This window comes from Euleptes europaea, chromosome 15 (assembly GCF_029931775.1).
Source record: "Euleptes europaea isolate rEulEur1 chromosome 15, rEulEur1.hap1, whole genome shotgun sequence".
NCBI classification, from domain to species: domain Eukaryota; kingdom Metazoa; phylum Chordata; class Lepidosauria; order Squamata; family Sphaerodactylidae; genus Euleptes; species Euleptes europaea.
Window position 1 is genome coordinate 23,265,440 of NC_079326.1, and position 14,919 is coordinate 23,280,358.

The following is a 14,919-nucleotide window of genomic DNA, read 5'->3' on the forward strand; positions in this document are numbered from 1 at the left end:
TCCTTCCCCTTGAATGGGATGTCCTTCACCTGACATTTACCCTACTATCATTCTGGCGGCAGGCAGCATCCCACTGGAATGCTCTTCCTCCTTTTTAAAAAGGAATGATTACTGCAGTTTTACCAATTCTGGAGCAACTTGTTGCTGTTTTATGCTACTTATGCCCCTTCATGAGATTTGTACCAACATTTTTCTTGATGACTCTTATGGATAGTTTTTGTGATTTTATGTTTCATGCTTTTTGCTTTTGCTTTGTTAGCCACTTCAAGCAAATCTCTGAAGAGGCAGCCTGTACATAAACAAATAAATAAGCTTGCCACGAAGTAGGCAAAGCAAGAATGTGATGTTGTTGAGAGACCAAATTAAATTTTTAGCAAAAAAAGGTTAAAGAACAGTAAATGAATAGGACCTTGAAAGGAACAGTAGGCAATAAAGATATATAACTGGAGACAAATTCTGATAGTGACTGGAAATGCAGTTTTAGACTGCATATAAATGACATCAGGGAGGTAGGCCGCAAGGAGGAAATGCCAGTAGTCCAGATGGAAGGGGATTAGAGTTTTTTTAACAGCGGGTGAAAAGAGAAGAAGGCAGATTGAGAGGGTGATGTTGAAGAGAAAGAATCAGCAGGACTGTTCAGCCTAGTTGACACAAACAGCAGATGAGGTAGTCAAACTGTCCCTGCACTCTGCCACTTCAACCTGCAGGTGGGGGAATTACATGATTGAACTCTACTCCAAAAATCTTTCTTTTCCCCATTCTCCGAATAGAGAAAACTAGATGCCTGGGAGATAGCGAAGTTTGATATCTACATTTTTAAAAAAAAAAATGGGAAAGCATTCAGCTATGCAAAGGAGGTGTTTTATTTATCTATTTATTTCAAAAAAGCAGAAACAAAAGAACAAGGGAGAAAAAACGTAAAATACAGCAAATGGGGGGAAACTATACATAAGTAAAGACAAAAATATAACAGTGGTGGCGAATCTACATATAAGTTTCTATAAATGGTTTCCAAATATCTAAAAAATAAGTCCATACGCAAATGCCATTGATATGCCATGCATTCAAATATTGATAGAGGTCTAAGGTCCTCAATCCGTTTATTTACGCAAGGCTGGCTTTTATCTTCCCAATGTTGTAAGGCGAGTCTTTTAGCTGTAGTAAGGGTATGGAGGGTCCATTCTCGGTGACCATCAGTTAGCTTCCAAGAGACAAACAGCTGAAAAGTACATAAGCATCATCAAAAATGAATGAACATTCTCCTACAAAACTGATATGAGTAGTAACTTCTTCCCAGAAAAACCAAATGACTGGACATGCCCAAGCATATGTTGAAGGGACGTGTGCTGTGAGTTACAATGCCAGCACTCAATCCTTTGTCTAAGAGTCGCTGTGGTGTCCAGTGTATCCTAAACATAATTTTTGCTGATTATCGGTGCAATCCTAAAGGGGGGAGCAAATGTCCATAGGAGCCGGTGTGATCCCTTTGCTGGCATCCGGGCTACTTGCTCCGTGCAAACGGACCTGTATGCCAGTTAGGTGACTTACGCCAGCCCCCCTTGACCGTGGCAACAGTGCAGATCTTAAACACCTTTCCTTTTATCCCTTAGAAGCTCCTTGATCAATTGATCTTGAGCAGCATATATCTAGTGTTGGAGGGATATAAGGACTGAAACAAATCTTGCCACTGACGATGTAGCCTTGGGGTCCCTGTCGCTTAGTAAAAAAGGCATTATGTCAGTCACAGAGGATCTTGGACACCAGCGCAGCCCCCCACAGGAGTTTCCCTGGCATATCTTCTTGTGCTGGTGTCCTAGGTGGTATTCCCGGGGCTTTCCTGGGGGTGGAGCTGCCTTTTGGCCCGGGAACACCCCCTCATGCTGCAGCATTGCTATTTCGCTAAAGTGAATGGGGCTTTTTTCTGGATTTTTCTGCCTTGTGTATGGGGCTTTTTTCTAGATCTCAACTTTACATCCATGGAGAGGGCAGGTATAAACTTTAAGGCCATATCACATTGCTTTGGCAAAATGGGGCAATCTAGTTCCTTATTCTGTTCATTCCAGATATTCGGCATATCATATTTATTAATCAACATCAAATTATTTATAAACACAGGTTTAGAAACAAATATTGTAAGTTTTGTTTTTTTGCCTTGATTCAGTTCGAGTTTCCAGGAGAAGAGAGGACTTTGAGACACATCATGCAAATGAGGTCTTAGCGATAGCCTGGATATTGGAGAAGCAAGAACGCAAAGAGTCAAAAATAACCTCAAGGCTATAATGGGGGGTGGAGGGGGGAGGGAATCTATGGTTAAAATTTTTGTCTGAAGTAATATAGTGGCCACATTTTAACTGGGATGACCAACTTCTCAGCGGCCACTGTGTTCTCCAGAAAATGAGATTGGGGCTGCAGGAATGCTTGATTGTTCACTGCTTTGGTTCACATCCTACTCACTGGCCATGATCAGGGGCAATCATTCACTGAGTAGTTTGGATGTATCCGCATTGATTTGGTTGTATCTGTGTGGTTAGATTCCTTATTTATAGTTGCAGTCATCCATACCCATTTGCTGCTACTATTCCAATTGTTAAAAGGCGCAAAAAAGGTGGCAGGGGGGATCTGTTTTAGATTTTTGAGCTGAGACCTACCACTTTGATGCTCTGTGTGCCCTTGGTGTGTGTTTGTCCATGAATCTAACTAATCTTGCAGTCAATTAATTTGAGCAAATAGATGCCACTGACAATACAAACACAAAAAGTTGGCAATACAATATATGCAATGTCAGTAATTTAAAGGATGCATTCGATTGCCCAGGTGCAAACAGGGGACAAACTGCACGTGATTCTGTGCTTCACAAGTAGATCACTTTAGTGTAGTGACCTTGACCTTGGTGAGAGAAGATTTAGTCAAAGTTGTTATTTCTTATTGCAAAAGCACAATTTGTCCCATGTAGCACAAGCATCTACTAAGCAGGCACAAAACTGCTTGGCACAAAGCTTGGCACAAATGTTTGACAAAAACCATCAAGGCAAAAAAGATGGTACCATTTAGCAGAAAGGGCTTCAAGTCATAGAGCACATCTATTTAGGCTTTATAAATAAAATCTGTAGGGCATCACAGCCAAACAAACAGGAACAATGAAAGGTATGGGCTGTGTATTTTTAGGCATGTGCATCTCTCCGCCCTCCAGTTTTCTTTAGTTTTTGTTTCCAATGTTTCATTCATTTCTGCATCATTTTGTGTTTGTATTAATTCGCTTCATTATACTGCTCAACCCTGCCAAATTTCCGGTTGAGAAGAGATTTTATAAGCAATTAACACTCTTGCTTGCAGAGCAGGTAGAGGCAGACATTTGGCACCTCGAGGAATGCAAGAATTGTTGCACCGCAGGCACAAAGGATGCAGGTAGAGTTTCAGAAAAAGAGACATTTGGCATGTGAGGTCATAGAGCCACTACCCTGCTTTGGTTTAAGGCACAGCTCTATCTCATTGTGTGAGTACTTGCTCAAAAATATACACCGGGATAAGAGAGGTTGGTAGAAATTATTTAAGGATATGTGCATAGCAACAAGTGATACAGACAAACATACTATTAATAGGCATCAGGGATGCAAAAGAAATTCTCCCATTCATCAGCTCAACTCAAGCCGCAGTGTGTCAAATGTGGGGTTTTGTGTGTGTGTGTGTGTGTTAAGTGCCATGAAGTCGTTTCCGACTCATGCTGATGCTATGAATCAATGTCCTCCAAAATGTCCTATCTGTGACAGCCTTGCTCAGATCCTGTAAATTCAGGGCTGTGACTTCCTTTATTGAGTCAATCCATCTCTTGTTGGGTCTTCCTCTTTTCTTGCTGCCCTCAGCTTTTCCTATCATGGTTGTCTTCTCCAGTGACTCTTTGGGCGAAAACGCATAGTCGCTTTAGCCTCCTTTATTCCCTGTTTCAGCCAGGATTCAGCCAGGATCAAACGCATGTGTTTTGCCGAAGGTGCGTTAGATCCTGGCTGATTCCTGGCTGAAACATGGAATAAAAGAGGCTAAAGTGATCATGCATTTTCACCCTTTGTCTTCTCACAATGTGACCAAAATACGATAGCCTCAGTTTAGTCATTTTAGCTTCTAGGGTCAGTTCAGGCTGATTTGATCTCTAACCCACTGATTTGTTTTTTTGGCCATCCACAGTATCCGTAACACTCTCCTCCAACACCACATTTCTAAAGAATCTACTTTCTTCCTATCAGCTTTCTTCAATGTCCAGCTTTCACACCCATACATAGTAATAGGGAATAAGAAGGCATAAATTAACTTGATCTTTGTGGCCAATGACACATCCTTACACTTAAGAATCAGTTCTAGCTCTTTCATGGCTGCCCTTCCCAATCTCAATATCCTTCTGATTTCTTGGCTGCAGTCTCCCTTTTGGTTGATGATGAAGCCAAGGAATAGAATGTCTTCAACAATTTCAATTTCCTCATTGCCAATCTTAAAGTTGTGTAAGCCTCATGTTGTTTTTTTACTACAGATATATCACAACCAAACTTGTTCTATCATGGGCCATAGTTTGAGTGGAAATATATTTCTGTCATTTGGTTTTTCTGTCATCTGTTTTCTCCCTTTTTAACATTCCTTCACTATCTCCCCCTCTCTTTTTGTAATATGGGATGTCTAGCTGTGTGTGTTACCTCAGGGGCTCATATCAAGTGTTCCATTGTGATCTCTAATTATTCAGTTGTTGCCTAACCATGGTTTAGTTAGATGAATTGCTCACAGTGGCTGGCTGTTGTTTTCTCAATGGGCACTAATTGTTTAGAGGCAGACCCCTGATGGTTCTGCTAAGGGACTTGGAAGGGGTGGTCTCTCCCTGCAGAAAGGAGGGAGAAGACTGAAGGTGCCTGTCTCTGTGTGCAAAGCAAGATAACAGCGTAACTTCTGATTAAAACTAAGTTTATTATCTTGATCAATTTAGAACTTTGTTGCCTAAAAACAAATGGATTGAGTTCTTTAGAAAGAAGAATGTAATCAAAACAGTATCTACTGTCAGCTACAGTAGAGGGGGAAAGGGTCATTTTAAGCTGCATTTATTTACAAAAGAGAGATTAACATTATCTTTTCAAGCTTGGGAGAAGCATAAGGAGAAACAGGATTTGTTTACCACTTACAACACACTTTAATAAATTAAAAAACAGATATCTTGAACCAGACAGGCCAAAAACAAAAAGATGATAAATGCGAGCATAAAACAAACATCATACTAACATAAAAGCACAATCTGAATTTAGATTTTTTTTGAAAAAGCATTCAGGAATGGATAAAGCAGGGCTCTTTAAATGTTAATTACTCCCCCAAACAATTAAAAATCTACAGGTTTGTGCCCTATGTATTAGGGCTGTTGAAAAAAAAATTCGGTAAAGTTCGGCTTCGGCAAAGTTTTGCCCTTTTAAATTTGGGACGTGCTGAAGTCCGAACTCCCCCACTTCGGATCCGTGAAATTCGGCGCGAGATCCAGAGTTTGGGGAAAAATTCGGCCAGGTCTTTGAAGTGCCCCCCCACTTCAAAGAGTCGGGAAGGGGGCGGGGGTCTTTAAAGAGCCCCCCCGTGGGCCTTCACGGGGCTTCCATGAAGGCGTACGGGTGGCTCTTTAAACAGATGTTTAAAGAGCCCGAATTTGCTGAATTTATTCTCAAACACCCCAAACTCGCCGAATTCGGCTCCCTGTTTTCCCGTCTTTTTTGAGTTCGGTTAAATCCGAACCGAAAAACTGCCGAATCTGGGGAAATTCGGCTTTTTTTTGGTTCAGGACGAACCGAATCGACAGCCCTGCTATGTATAACACAAAAGAACAGAGTATTTGTGTGCACTGTAAATGGTATAGCAGAGGCAAAGCAGGGGCTATTGTACTTATATATAATAAAAGAAAGCCCTTCCTGAACTAATAGCAAGTAAGCTCTCCTTTCCTGGAGGTTTTTAAGCAGAGGCCATCTGTCAGCAATGCTGATTCTATGACCTTAGGCAGATCTTGAGATGGGGGGCATCATGGCCATCTTCTGGGCACTGGGTGTGTGTGGGGGAGGTAGTTGTGAATTTCCTGCATTGTGCAGGGGATTGAACAAGATGACCCTGGTGGTCCCTTCCAACTCTATGATTCTATGAAACAAAGCTCTGTTTTCCCACTGATTCATTAGTGTGCAAATTCTCTTCACCAAAGCATTTCCACCATCATTTTTGTTTGGCATGAATGCATTTTGTACCAGAAATACATTGTTGTTACCCTTTTGTTTCTTGTGTTTCAGATATTTTCCTTCAAGGGAATATCATTTTTTCTAAACATAAACTACAATACTTTGTCACTGATAAAATAAGATTCTTCCCTTGGCTCTCGTGCAATTGTAGGTGAAGTGTGGAATGTGACATCAGTATCTGCTAGCCTCTGCAAACACATTTTGAACCCTTATTTTTAGGTTTTTGATTTTATTTTTATTGCTTCTGAGGATGCTGAGTGGTCTCTCTGCCCTCCAAAACTATGGTAGGGAATATGGCCCAAGTATTGTTTCTTTGTGCTCAGGTCAAAGTAGTCATGTTACTGAATGTCATGAACATACAAAAAAGATCCAATTTCTTTTGGTTTCCCTGTACTCAGGATGAAATGGCTGTCATATTTTTCCTGACCACGCTAATGAAATGTGATAGAAATATTGCCACTAAAATTGGCACCTGTTTTTTTGTTTTTGTTTTTTGTCTCAGTTGAGTATAAATGGCAGGAACATGGTATATGACATAGAAGTGGTCTGAAATGAAGTAAAAGGCTTAAAATAACATTAGAAGTTTGCCAAAGAAAATAGGCAACTAAAATAGTTTAAAAGAAATGAAAATATGTACACTCGTACATACCGGTAATATGGGACCCCTCACATACCATTTATCTCACTCTAAACATATTTTTTCATGAGTCATGGTATAAAAATGTTTATTTTACTTCTGAAATGACATATTATTGGTAATGGGCTTGCAGCCCCAGGCTGATCCCTCTGTTGATCTCTGGGCCGCAATAGCATGCCCTTTAATTTCTGCCATTTCCACTCATCTTGTTGAGGTGAAGTCTGTCTGGGTCTGATCAGGGTAAATGTCCTGAGATCCTTCAGTTCCAAGATATAAACATAACAGACAAATATTATCCAATTTAGGAGCAATCCTTCTATCCCTTAAAAAGACAGTGGTATAAACCCATAAAAGCTACCCATCTCTTGGAAACAGTAGCCTACCCATTTAACCTTTTGCAGGGTTTTTTTTTTTTTTTATTGACTCGGTGTACTCAGTTCTTTGAAAGGTATATGCTCTTTCTCAGGTGATTGAGCTCCTCTGTTCTGATTGAAAACGGGGGGGGGGAGGAGCAAACAGCAGATTGGCAATCCCACCAAAAACAAGGCAACCCTCCTTCATCTGTTACATGTGGCTAGGATTTTGTGATGTTAGGCTTGCGGAATTCTCCAGTTTGGACACATAGCCAGGATTAAAATGATGAGATGAACCATGGAGACAGCATCATCTGAAGAACCAGATATTTGTAGTGCAATGGGCATTAAAATAGCAAATGCAGTTCACTGTGAGCAAGTGTAAAGTGATGCATATTGGGGCAAAAAATCCCAGCTTCACACATACACTGATGGGATCTGTGCTTTTCTTTCATTGACTAATATGGCTACCCTCTGGAATGTGTTCCTTAAGAAATGCCTTGAGAGCATAGCAAATCTCTTCCTTTAAAAAAGGACATTTTTGCAAATTCTTTTTTTCGGTTTGTGTAAACAGTGTTTTGTTGGATTAAACTGTATTCAGGTATTTTGTTTGACACTTTGGATTCCCATTAGGGAGAAAAGTGAGGTAAAATGTCTAAGTCAAGCAAAATATATAAAGTATTTAACATGGAGAGTACTGGATCATTGCAAGTGTATTGGAAAAATCCATTGGTTGGGACAGTGATTTCCATTACATTTCATTTATGTTATTTTTACCCCAGTACAGTATCCTTACCTGAATTTGATGGTTCAGCTGCTTCTGACCATTTTCTCTTGCAAACCAATATTATGTCTGCCATTATGATGGTTTGAATAATTGCCCAGCAGTCGCTTGGTTATTATTAAGGATGCGTTTTAGCTTGACACTGCCAAGACCATTTAAAACTAAATGATTGGCCCTAATATGATTTGGTCTTTATAAGGGAGGTACATGTAATGGCAAAAGCTCACCATTGCTGATTTTGTCTCAAGTGTTAATGATAACCACAAATCAACAGGTAGAGCTCAAGGAAGGAATTGCTTCTACTTCATTATCTGCTTTATGTGACACAACAGACCTGTAAAAATAAATATTTTCCTGTCGAAGTGCTACGCACTGAGCCAGACAGGAGAACTTTTTTTTATTTCTCTGTGGTGACACATCAAACATGTATTTACCTTCCACTCATTAGGGAAACATTGACTGAGAGCCACAGCTTTGGGTTTGCACAGCATTGGAACAAACCTTGCACGGGACAAACCAACCAAAAAGACATCTGTGTTATTGCTTTTCAGGGGCTCATAAAGATGAAGTAGCTTTAATGAATGGCTTGACGGTTAATTTACATCTCCTACTGGTAAGTAATAAGAGGATAAGAATCGCCTGACTGGATCAGGCCAAAGTCTGTCTCATCCAGAATTCTGTTTTCATCGGTCACCCAGACTCCTTTACAGTACAATCCTACGCAGAGGCGTTTAAGTCTCATGGCCAAACTAGACATTACAGCGGCCATGAGATTGACGTGAGGTCGCTACCACCAATTTAGAAAAGAATTTTACCATTTGAAAAATGCAACAACAACTCAATTCTGGTCGAGCCTGTGGTATAGGGGGACCAGGTAATCTTGTTCAACACACCTTTTCAAGTACCAAAAACAGCCATAAGTGATCAGGATCAGGCCCTTGTGGCATTTTTTAAATGGTCAATAACTTCCCTAAAAGGGTGACACTGTGGGTCAATTCTGTGGCCTCTGTAACATCTAGTTTGGCCCTAAGTCCATGGATTTAGCCCTAAGTGCTACTATACTGGTTTGTGTTGTGAGGTCACCATGCTTTTTGTTCTCTCTGGGACTGATCTTGTCCTTATTGATGATGAGACCCTCTTTAGATTAATCAAGCTGTATGTGGGAGGGAGTCATCATTGTGGGATTGTATTATTTAGGCGCCTTTTAAACTGGTTGGTTTTTCAGATGTAGATTTATATTAATATTTATGTATTTTGTCATATTCTTTTCATATTGATAAATTGTACATATCAGATTGTTGTTAGCCACCCTGAGCCCGGTTAGTGCCAGGAAAGTGTGGGATAGAAGTCAAATAAAATAAATATAAATAAATAAAATTTCAGTAGGATTGTAACGCCAAGTGTTCACAAGTAGGACAAAGAAGTCATGGCCTTTTTTGTCATTTTGCCATTCTGGTATTCAGAAATATACTGCCTCTGAAATTGGAGGTTCATTTAGCTATCATGGCAAATGTTTGTTGATAGAATCACCCTCCATACATTTGTTTAATCTTTTTATGAAGCCATTTTTGCTTTTGCCTATCTCAACATTCTGTGGCAGTGAATTCCATGACATCCATTGTGTGAATTGCTATTTGCTTTTGGTAGCCCTGAGCCTATGAGAATATAGAGATCAATCCCAAGCAGGTCTACTCAGAATCCTACTCAGCCCTGTTTGGGGGCCTTACTCCTGGGAAAGTGTTCTTAGGAGTGAACTTAATAAAGCAGGGATCTCAAATTCAAATGGGCTGAAGGAATACCCAGGGATCACACCCCAAATTTTTCAACACCCAAATTCTGTCAGTTTAGGTAAACAGATTTAGCAGGAGAATCAGTGGTCAGCTTCAAAAGAAACCACTTCCTATCAAAAACGTATGTCTCATCATTTCAGCTCTTGCCTTCCCAAATTTCTTCACTAGTATCATTGTCTTCTCCTAAAGAGTAGTTGTTCCCCCACCCACCCACCGCCAGCCTACTGAAGTGTCCAGTAGTAGGCACTGGCAGAGATCTTTGGTGTCACACCCTTATAAGAAAGGATCAGAATATTGCCTTTGGGACACACAATGGTTTTTCAACCTTGTATCCATAAATCTTTAAGCCAGAGCCCTTATTTTTCTTTCAAAAACATGAAAGCTTATATGCAGTATGGAGCTCAGCGATTCCAACTTGTGACTTCAGAACTGGAATTCGTTCCTGTTTTATATCTGTAAAGTATGTATGTGTGTGTGTGTGTGTGTGTGTGTGTGTGTGTGTGTGTATGTACAGATCATATTAACTGTTTCTGTTAATGCTTTAAAGACAAGGCACATCTTTCATTCCACTGCTCTTATGACAGTCACTTAAAGATAACATTTAAAATAATTTTAGAAGACTCACTTATATACTTATCATATGAATTGTTTAAAACTATTTTCATCAGTTCCTTTAGATGGAATATGACCTATTCAGGGGGGAAATGATTTCATATATATTACATTTACTTACAGTGAAACTGCTCCTTGCTGTAATTCCTTGTCCATTCATTTAATACTTTATTTGTGTTCCATAAACTGTTGGATTTGAATCCCTTGCTTCACCCTTTAAAGTGGTTTATTTTTAGAACCACGAGTTAACAGGAGAGTGAGCATGTTGTGAGAAATAGTTACTTTTGGGTGATATGTTCTCTTGCTCTAATCAAGACATGATGTTGAATTAGGGTTGCCAACCTCCAGGTACTAGCTGGAGATCTCCTGCTATTACAAGTGATCTTCAGCCGATAGAGATCAGTTCACCTGGAGAAAATGGCCGCTTTGGCAATTGGACTCTATGACATTGAAGTCCCTCCCCTCCCCAAACCCCACCCTCCTTAGGCTCCACACCCAAAACTTCCCACAGGTGGCAAAGAGGGGCCTGGCAACCGTATGTCGATGGCAAAGATGGACCTGGCAACTCTATGTTGGATCTTGCCAATAATTTGCACAGTAACCAGGGGATGGGCAATTAATAGGGTTGCCAGCTCCAGGTTGGGAAATACCTAGAGATTTTGGGGGTGGAGACTGAGGAGGGCTGGGTTTGGAGAGGGGAGGGACTTCAATGCCATAGAGTCCAATTGCCAAAGCTGCCCTTTTCTCCAGGGGAACTGATCTCTATCCACTGGAGATCAGTTGTGATAGCAGGAGATCTCCAGCCACCACCTGGAGGTTGGCAACCCTACCAATTAACTCCCTCCTTGGGCTGTTCCCAGGGGGGAGGGCTGGTACCCAGGAGCAGCATTTGTGGAAAATTTGGGCTGCAGCAGGAAGGGGAAGTAGAGAAGTCATGCTCTGGTGATAGAAGTCATTTTATCAGTGGAGATTTTCAGTGGGATTCAAGACTTTGCTTTGTCTCATACAGTTGTCCCTGGACAGTCTGAAGAATGATGTTACGTATGCCACCTGCTTTGACTGATCTCCAGAGAATTCTGCATTATCGGGGCTGTTGATAGCCATACCGCACAGTGCTTTATTTATTAACATTATTTATATCATGCTTGTCCAAGACACTTTTGCAAAGCAGCCAGCAAACTTTGTTTTGAGAATATCAACAATTAATTAACATTAGCAACAGACAGCAACAGAATTCAGCAGTGACAACAATAAAAATAAAAGCAGCTGATTAAAATTTCTTCCCAGCCACAGTTGCAACGGAACAGAATAACAGGCCAGCACAAAAGTTAAAGGAGCAAATCAACCATAATAAAACTAAATCGTCCAAAATAAAAAGGCAGTGCCTGGATGACCACAAAAAGGGTACCCGGAAATCTCTTCTGGATGTGGAGATATATCAGAAAAGAACTTGTGCCCAGTCATCCTAGGGTTGCCAGCTCTGGGTTGGGAAATACCTGGAGATTTGGGGGGTGGAGTCTGAGGAGGGTGGGGTTTGGGGAGGGGATGGACTTCAATGCCATAGAGTCCAATTGCCGAAGTGGCCATTTTCTCCAGGGGTACTGATTTCTATCACTTGGAGATAGGGTTGTCAGGTCCTTCTTCACTACCGGCAGGAGGTTTTTGGGGCAGAGACTGAGGAGGGTGGGGTTTGGGGAGGAGAGGGACTTCAATACCATAAAGTCCAATTGCCAAAGTGGCCATTTGCTCCAGGTGAATTGATCTCTATTGGCTGGAGATCAGTTGTAATAGCGGGAGATCTCCAGCTAGTACCTGGAGGTTGGCAACCCTACTTGGAGATCAGTTGTAATAGTGGGAGATCTCCAGCCACTACCTGGAGGTTGGCAACCCTAAGTCAACCCCTTCCTCGCCACAGATTTGGAAGGCCCCAGAAGAGGGAACAATGCAATAAGTGTGGATTGTTATGTTTTGAATGAGCTGATGAAAATTCCATTTAGATACAAATTTATAACCCACTATTTTTTTTATATTTTTTTTACAGCTATCTTTCTTTAAGCCAACCACAAATCGCTATAAAATCCTGATGGAAGCAAAAGCTTTTCCCTCAGACCATGTAAGAAATTAATATTACACCATATTTGTGTTAAGTAATTGTATGTTTCAAAAGCATTCCAGCAATCTCATTTGACTATTTGTAAGGTAATCCTGTCCACATAACAGTAAACGGTCATGCACTTTTGAGCTGGGCATATTTTACTGAACGTGCCTTTATTCTTCTTGTTCAAATAAAAAAAACATTGCACAAGGAAGAGCCTTAATGGCCCCATTGATTTATTAGTCCTTTTAAAGACATTGAGCAAGCGGTTGGCCTAAATCAACAACAGGTTGTAAATGTTTTATTAATTCTTGTTGCTGTTTTACTTTATGTAGCCAAATCAATACAAAGCTCACAACATTAACAGTTTTATATCCCCAGACAGATAGGGAAAGGCTTGTCCACGGTGCTCAGGATTACTAATTCAAACATCATTTGTGCATTGTAAAATGAGACAATAGTCCATGCATCACAGATTGCAGCAAATTAATCTTCAGATTTGTGACTCACCGCTACTTTATCAAACTCAGTAAACACTCCGAAATTGATGAGGAATTTGATCACCCAGGCAGGGTAAAAATCACTCGGAATGCCACTCGCGTAGGAAGCAGATTGGAGCTTTTCCAGAGGGCATTGTTGACATTGCAACAAATACGCGGATCTTTCTTTATACGTTGCATGGGATATAGATAACTTCCTCCATGGAAGTGCCGCTGCGTCGAGAGCATTTTGATGTACTCTCACCACTCAGGCAGCAATGGGTGTTGCGCGCTGCTCAGAATAGGTTACTGCCTAATTAGTGGGCCATTCTGCTGTGAAGTTCTGGGTAATTGTACCGGCAGCAGCGACAGGAACATTGTGATGCAATCGCCCCTCCGACCCCATACAATACTGTGCTCAGTTTGCAAGGAGAAACTCACCCAGGAACTGAAACTAATTAAGGGCTTTTCATACACAGTCCTCTTGGGGCTTCTTTTCTCTGATGCCATCCCATGGTGCAGGAGGCTATGCGTGCGTGATACCGCCATGGTAGCAGGGCTAATCGCATGGGTCTTTCACATCTGTTGCAACTCGCTGCGTGGGATATGACTACTGCATGGGAAAGAGTCGCATGATCTACCTGTCCACATAAGGATGCTCTCAACCAAAGGCTTTTTTCAATTTTTTGTATTTGTTATTATTTGTTTAAAACGTTTCTTGGCCACCTTTCCACCCAAAGAGGGTTCCCAAGGTGGCAAACATCAAACATTAAAACATTTTGACATTAAACATGTTTACAATAAATTAGAGCCAGCTTGGTGTAGTGGTTAAAGTGTCAGACCAGGATTTGGGAAATCCAGGATCGATCCCCGCTCCGCCATGGAAGCTTCTGGGTGACCTTGGGCCAGTCACATACTCTTAACCTAACACCTAGGGTCACCAGGTCCCTCTTCACCACCAGTGGGAGGTTTTGGGGGCAGAGCCTGAGGAGGGCAGGGTTTGGGGATGGGAGGGACTTCAATGCCATAGAGTCCAATTGCCAAAGTGGCCATTTTCTCCAGGTGAGCTGATCTCTATTGGCTGGAGATCAGTTGTAATAGCAGATTTCCAGCTCGTACCTGGAGGTTGGCAACCCTACTGACACCTCACAGGGTTGTTGTGACTAAAATGGAGGAGAGGAGAATAATGTAAGCAGCTCCCCATTGGGTAGAGAGGCAGGAGATCAATAAAGTAAATAATATATACAATAATTCAATAAAACATATAAACACAGACATAACAGCAAAAACCAGGGAGGAGGCCAAAAACAACAATTGGATGTATGACAAACAGAACAAAAAAGTCTCCACTTGCTGGTGGAAGACAACAATACAGGGAGACAGATAAATTGCCCCAAAGTTCTGGTGCCACAACTGGGAAAGCCCCTTCTCAGGTTTGCACCTGTCTAGCCCCAGATGGCAAGGGTACCCAAAGCAGGACCTCTGAAGATGACTGGAGTGGATGGGTAGGTTCATATGGGAGATGGTGGTCCTTAAGACTTTCAGACTTGTTTTTGTGCTTTGCATTAGGTTTAGCTGCTGAGGTAGATAATGCCAAATAAATTCAGCATTATTCGGGATCGGCTTTTTTGGCTCCCTTTTATTGCCACCATTTTTCAACTGGTAAAAATCCCCCCGAAAAACACCGAAAAGGTATCGGGGGAAGGGTCTGGTTCAGCTTTAGCTGAATGCACACCCATACTACTGCATATATGGCACAATGAGTACATAATGCTAAACGCATATAATTTGGTATGCATGTTCACCAGTTCACCCATATCAGGGACACAAGAACACATGTATACCTAATGCACCATTTCTGTTTATGGAGCTGGTCTGTGTTTCAACTAGGTTTGCCATGTCCCTCTTTGCCATCAGCGGGAGGTTTTTGGGG

The 14,919-nt window shown here is 41.3% G+C and overlaps 1 protein-coding gene across 3 annotated transcripts in view; it reads left to right on the plus strand.

Moving 5' to 3' along the window:
* KYNU (kynureninase) overlaps nucleotides 1-14,919 on the plus strand; it is a 122,590-nt gene that overhangs the window by 40,813 nt on the left and 66,858 nt on the right. For 2 of the 3 annotated variants that reach the window (XM_056861456.1, XM_056861458.1), the window contains exons 5-6: nucleotides 8,562-8,623; nucleotides 12,454-12,525. In XM_056861456.1, coding sequence (XP_056717434.1) covers nucleotides 8,562-8,623; nucleotides 12,454-12,525 — 134 coding nt within the window. The remainder of the gene's footprint in view (nucleotides 1-8,561; nucleotides 8,624-12,453; nucleotides 12,526-14,919) is intronic. The other variant, XM_056861457.1, reaches the window with a different exon arrangement.